This window comes from Syngnathus acus, chromosome 2 (assembly GCF_901709675.1).
Source record: "Syngnathus acus chromosome 2, fSynAcu1.2, whole genome shotgun sequence".
NCBI classification, from domain to species: Eukaryota; Metazoa; Chordata; class Actinopteri; order Syngnathiformes; family Syngnathidae; genus Syngnathus; species Syngnathus acus.
Genome location: NC_051088.1, coordinates 8322431 through 8329192, shown reverse-complemented (window position 1 = coordinate 8329192; position 6762 = coordinate 8322431). Strand labels below are relative to the sequence as shown.

General features: G+C 47.2%; 1 protein-coding gene across 2 annotated transcripts in view; it reads right to left on the bottom strand.

The window, feature by feature from the left end:
* The window catches only part of samd11 (sterile alpha motif domain containing 11), a 45525-nt gene extending 40402 nt beyond the window's left edge, over window positions 1-5123 (bottom strand). The window contains exons 1-2 of one of the 2 annotated variants that reach the window (XM_037272593.1): window positions 4349-5123; window positions 3070-3161 (exon numbers count right to left, since the gene is read on the bottom strand). In XM_037272593.1, the coding sequence (XP_037128488.1) occupies window positions 3070-3161; window positions 4349-4802 (546 nt within the window). In that variant the 5' untranslated portion in view covers window positions 4803-5123. The remainder of the gene's footprint in view (window positions 1-3069; window positions 3162-4348) is intronic. The other variant, XM_037272601.1, reaches the window with a different exon arrangement.
* Window positions 5124-6762: the final 1639 nt, after the last annotated feature.

Here is a 6762-nt window from a genome sequence, read left to right as displayed (position 1 = left end):
GCCAATTTAACTGCTTTTCAAGCCTTCTTGTTGGAGCTTGTTGCTAATGTATGGCAGAAGATGTTTCGGGAGTCTGTGCAAGGGCCCACAGCAAGACAACAAACTAGCGGAAGTCACATGTTGCAAAAGCGTGCACCCACAGATGTTGGGAAGAAGCTTTCACAACAATCGCTCTTGGCTTTTATTGCGAAAAAGTACCAAACTAATAGAAGGGTGCTTTGACTGATTTACATTGTTTCACACTCAAAATGAGCCACGCAATAGCACGTTCAGTTTTTAAACACAAACATAGATTTGGCTTTCAGTCCAAATAGCGTGTTTGAGAAATTGGACACCAATTAAAGCCAATCATTACCTAACTCAACTTGAATGAATTTCGGAGGGGAAAAACAACCGGAGGATGTACGGACAAGTGTCGGCAACATGTCTGGCACATGTCGCCGTTATTATTGATCTCCATTAGTGTGCTTAAAGGAGCACATCCTTGGAGTCTCACTTAGTCTGAAAGTGCACAAACACACTCCATGTGACCACAATTCTGCACACTTCTCAGCCAATAGCCTATTCGGGTGTTACCATAGCAACATAGCTTCAGCAACACACACGCAAACACAAGCCCAGTGACCCAATGAAGACTCCACCTCACAAATTAGCTTTTATTTTGGAGCACAACAGTGTTTGTGGCCATTTCCACCCATGTTTGTGAACGTGCGGGTTTAATTCCGTTTTGCAACAGCGTGGAGGGATGGGGGGTGGGGGCATGATTGGAGGTGGGGGGCCTTTATGAGCCAGAGGAGGCGACTGTAATTTCCTCCCATCCTCCGCCAGTTCCGCTGAAATAACAGAGTAGAGGAAGCCGAGCTCTCCCGGGAGGAGACGCAAACACACGCATGCACACACAGCTTGCTAATCAGCCGGCCACCCTGGGCTCACCCGCACACACACGCACACACACAGACGTGCACACATAAAAGTGAACAAACACCACATTTAGAGCGAGGGCCATAGTTTTAAAGTTCCGCCGGAAAGTTTCTGTCTTTTATGGACCCAGTTTTGCAGACGAGGCAGCATTTAATACATCCATTAAAGACCGTTCAACACCTGATGATCACATATAAGGCTAAGGAGGAGGGAAAAGCTTGGCAATCAACAGCCTATCAATCACTCAAGTGGGAACACATGACGTTACACATATAATTTCATCACTAACTGTCAAGCGTTTGTGTGCCAACATGACAAAGAGCTCCAGTCCCCGCTGACGCTGCAATTATACTTGCACGAGGCCTGAGCAGGCAGGTGGAACGTCTTCCCACCAGCTGCACCTTTTTTCTTTCTTTTTTTTTTACGAACGCTGCCTATAGCGAAGTGAGATCACTTAAAGTTCAGCTGTCAAACTTTCAAAATAAATGTCTACATGAGGTAATTTGTGTCAGTAGGCAGGCGTATAGTGTGTGAAAGGGAGGGAGAGAGGGATGTGTGTGGCGGAGGGGGCGTCGGGCAGTGCTGGCTGCCATGCCCTGAGGGGAGTCAGAGGGGAGGGGGAGTGACGCCGTAGAGGCCATACAAGCCCCACTGCCTTCCCTCCGCCGTCTCACCCTCGCCGCCCTCGCGTGAAACTGCTGACATTCTTAGCCTGCGTGTGCGTGCAAGTGGGAGTCTGTGTGAGTGTGTGCGTGTGTGTGTCTGTGTGTGTGTTCTTGTGTGTGTGCGTGTGTGTGTGTGCGTGAGTGAGTGTGCGTGTGTGTGTGTCTGTGTGAGTGTGTGTATGTGTGTGTGTCTGTGTGCGTGCATGCACGCTGTGCACGTGGGTGTCCTGAGGCGTCATGGCGGTATTCACACGCCGGGTTAAACTTCAGGCTTCGCCGCCAGACGAGGAAACGAGGACCATAACAACAACAAGCTTCGGGCCTTCGTATCCCCGCTTACGTCAATAGCAACGTTTCACTCCATCACGTCTGCAAATTGAGGTTGAAGAATACGTGCCCAGACAAGCCAAAAAGTCAATCAACGATAACCCTGCGCTTGAGCGTAAACACATGCAAACATGCTGAAATGATCAAATTCCCGGAAAAAAAGAAATCAGACAGCATCTGTTTTCTCGTCCCTTCCCTCCTTCAGGTAACTGGCTGGGGCCGAACTCTGCTTTTGGGTAGAGCTCTTGCGAAAATGTCGCCAGTTTACCTGTATCACTTAAACCCCTCCGTCTTATCTAACGCGCCCTCGCCTTGCGTGTCTGACACACAATAATCAGCGGTAGCCACACTCAGTCGCTCGCTAAGCTTCTTACACCCTTCCCTCAAGATTAGGGCTCGGGGGCACGCCGTGCTGATGAAAACACACACATGCAGACCCACGACTCAGCGCACCTGTGTGAACAGATCTGCCGTGCGTGCCTGTGATCTTGCGCAAAGCCGACACACGCACAGAAAGCCGATGCCTTAATCGGGACACATCTGCGGGGCCTCCGGGTTTGGCGCGCGAGGGCCCCCAGTCAAGGCCCGGGGGCCGGACAGCTTGTCCGCCAGGTGACTGGAGAGTGACCGACAGCAAACGCCAAACGCGCCCGCACGCACAAAGCCCGACAGCTCATTGTCTCTGGATAAATGGCCGTTTGATGCTCGGCGTCTGACTGGCTGGAAGTGCATTCGGTATTCACGCTGAGAGAAAATTACTGTCAAATCTGTCACAGTGTGCCTGTAGGGTCTTCAGCGGAAAGGTTATAAACAAAGGCAGCGCTCCCCAAGCACGCTTACCCATCATGCATCTGTGCGACAACACAAACACGACTATGAAATATCTGTTGCTGCTTTCTGACACAAACTAGATCGTCCGTGGTATTTAGTCGTGTTTATTAGTAACACTCTGATTTCTTTCACAATTCCAAGCTATGTCGTCATACTTTTTGGCACCTTTTTGTGGGTGGAACGAGACACGCGGCTGGCCAACGATTGGTTGACAGAAAGGACATTTTTGGGCTGAATTCTCTACACCCAATCTAGCTGATCTTTGTCAGCCCCAAACAGAGACAAACGAAAACAAAAACGTTGACAGGAGATGAAATATCCTTACCACGGGAGAGGAGATTCGACAACCTGGACAATCACAGATTGGAGGATGCACCTGTAAGATTCCTTTAGACATGAGTGTCTTGAGACTTTTCCCTGCAACACAAACAAATGAGATGCTCCGAGTGAGTAGAAAAGTACGTACCTGAACACACCACAGTAGTCATACATGATAAGTTAACAACCCTACTTTTAATATTCTTTTCGATCGCCAATAAAGACATGTCATGCTATTCATAAGAAAGATTTCTTTTTTTTTCCTTGTGCATGCGCGCCTGGGTGTGGGGTAGAAATATCATCACTTTTCAACCTCACATCTGAAAAAAGTCTGTTCAAAACATTTTGAGTCAACTCAACTTTTTAAACAAGTTTGGGTACCCACTCCCCAAAAAATGAAAAAAATAAAGATTCATGGAAATTATTGAAATAAAAAGTTTATTCAACAGCTGGAATGTTCATATTAGCACTTTTATGAGTAAAATAATCATGAGACCACACCCCCTGATTGGGTATCCCTGCACTACCGTATGTATTTAAAAATCAAACTTGTAGACAGCCATTACACAACAAATCTATTCATGATGACAGTATCCAACAATTTCAAAAAGGCGTAACCTATTTCTGAGATTGGAGTGTAACACTGCAGATTTTGTGCACAGCTAAATATGCACACTTTAGATAAATTCTGTTCATAGAAATAGTACATTTTCAAATCTCCCTTGGTTGATGGTGTTCCCATAAAAGTATTCCAAATATTTTAAGCCACACATCCACTTCAGTATCCAGGCAGCGTTGGGTAAACCCTTTAAAAAAAAAAAAAAAAAATCAAAAACAAAGCCTTTCATAGCCACTAAAGTTGTTTCATTGACAGTTATGCAAATGTTACCATGAGGAAGTACTCACGTCAGCGCTCTTAATTTGTGGGAGTGGGGGCAAAACAATTATTGAAGCGGACCGGCACCCCTAAAGGTGAGCGCACCACGGTTTGGGAATCCCTGCCTAAAACGTGGATGAACGCAAGCAGCTCTAGACTGAACATAATAAAAAGTAGAAAATAATGAAACTGCTTGAATGACACTACCACAATATTTACAAGAGGAAGAAAGTCGGCTAATGTAGTCGTGCTGTTTTCCCACTTCAGCCCCGATAAAGAGCACTGATGTTGACTCTTGCTCTTGTAAAGTGGAAGAACTTTACCTTAACTGCATGTAAGAACTCCACTCAGCGAAACAAAAGTGAGCCTCTTAATGTATCCGCTCCCGTGCGATGATGCCGCGGCTTACCTTTGTGTCGAATACTCCGCTTCCAGTCTTTGGCTGTCTCCCGGCCACTGACAAACTGGAACTCGTTGGGAGTAAGCCACTCGCCCCTATATTTAATGGAGGGTCCTTTGCTGCCTTGACATAGTTTGTTAATGTAAAGCAAAGCCTTGTTTTCCCCGCACTCCACCTCGATGCACGGCTCGCCGTTGTCAAAGAAGGGCTGGAAGTCCGGGATGGAGGAGAACCTCTCCAGCATCAAGTCGTCCGTGGCGTGCTGGAGGTGCTGGTGATGCAGCGTCGAGTCGTGGAGCCCCAAATACGCGCGGTGGTGGGCCAAAATGTGCTCGTAAGGCGGCGGGTGCGGGGTCACCACGGGGATCGCGGCGGCATTTAAAGGGGCCAAGTATTCGGACTGGTTAAAGGCGGCCAGAGCCATGTCGTCGCCGTCCAGGCGCTCCTTCTTGATGGCAGGCATGCTGCTGTTGTGCGCCGCTGCAAGTCGGGAACAAGTGCGGGAAAAGTGGACGTCCGATCCGAGCTACTGAGCGCGCTCGCCGCCTGTGGGTCGGCCCGAGCCGCACTTGGAGACGCGCCGCTTGGTTTTACGCAGGGCGCGCGTATGAGACAGCGGTCTGCTGGAGTTGCCGGATAGATTCCCATTCAGCAGTGTGACGCTCGCAGCGGCGGCAGCGCTCTCCGCCAGCCCCACAGCTTCCTACAGCTTCCAACCTCCCACATGCACCCACACACACTCTCTGCTAATACCTGACATGCTGCGCGCGCCGGGCGCGGACATGATGCTGCATACGGGGATCATTAACGCACGCAGCCCCCCTACCCCCGCCTCTTTTTTTTTTGTAATGATTTATTGCCTTGGCTTAGGCTGGAAATTATTTCTGCGGTGTCACTCGTGTTTCGTTTTTGCACACTAAAGCGTGTATCTGTACATTAAACCAATTCTCTCGATATATATTTAGGAACTTAAAGTTTAGGGGGTTGTTTTTTTCACGCCATCGTGTGTTTGCGTACGCGCGTATGTGCGTGCGTACGAATGTGTGCGTGCGTGTGTGCGTGCTCGTGTGTTTGTGTGTGCGTACGTGTGTGTGTGCGTGTGTGTGCGCGCGCGCGTGTTTGAGTGGAGTCAGGCTGAAGTTCACAGACGCAGACCAAACAAGATTTGCACTCACCGCCGCGTCTCAACTTGGCCCATTTAAACCGCGGAGGCTTGGCAGCAGCCAGCAGCAAAGAGGGGGCCCGCGACAGACGACGCCATTTAGACTCAAATAAAGGACCACGTTTTAGTCGTGAGCATGGGACAAGTTTGATTTACACTTGCATATGGATGTAAATCACCTTCATGACACGATGCATACTCATACATCTGAAAACTGCAATTGGATACTATACCTTCCTTTTTTTTGCAACAACAGCATCCCCCCAAATATAAGATTTCAGTCTGATTTGCTCCATTTTAAATGCAATTATTTTCTAATAATAAGACTGAGTGGACTTTGCTCATCCAAGACATGGATCATGTGTCCAACTGTCTTTATGCAGGTATATAAAGAAAAGCTACTTGTATGTAGATGCCAATTCACAACAATTCTAACCAGTATCCAACCACAGTTTTTAGGGACCAAGCCCACAAACTCATTACATGATGTTACAATAGTAACTTCATCAGGTACTTGGCACAGAACAGCCTCAAGATGACAGCAAAACAAGTTATTTGTCTAAATGATTATGATATGCGTATATAATTGATTATCAGTTATTAGTGTTCTTCCACAGACCATATTAGGTATGGGACAAGAGCTGACTTACATTACAGCTACAATTATGTATGTAAACAAACACTGTGCAGCTCAGCCTCTTGCTCGCGAACATCATGGCTGGTTCATTTTAAATCATTCTTTATGCCTTTTGTTCCCTTACTGTGCTGAACGTGAACAGAACCGTGACCTTAAAACTGATTCATTCCCTGGGATAGATTTTTTATGTCTTTTAAGAATCCAGACATTCAATCCCAGGTACATATTTTTATGTCTTTTACGTCTTTTCATGTGGGATGATAAAGAATGGCGGGCATTAAATGAATTCAAAAAATAAGGTACCTACCTAACTGTGGTGGTGTGGTGGTGACACCCTTGCTTCATACTAATTTCAGCAAGTATTACTCACATAGTTGTCATTGTACTGAGTGCAAAAGTGTTATCGAGCTCAGATGAAACGCAAGTGCGGGACACATGCTTTTTGAATCATCGAGTCCATAATTGAATTGCATGATCAGGCTAAAACGGCCAACTAAAAACATTCCGTTTCATCTGTGTTCCTCAGCCAGTCGTATGTCTCAGGTCAAAAGCAGGTGGAACTGGAGAATAGTTCAGAAGAAACGGATGCTCAGATGTGTACTTGTGCTGCTGGAAGCATGCTGC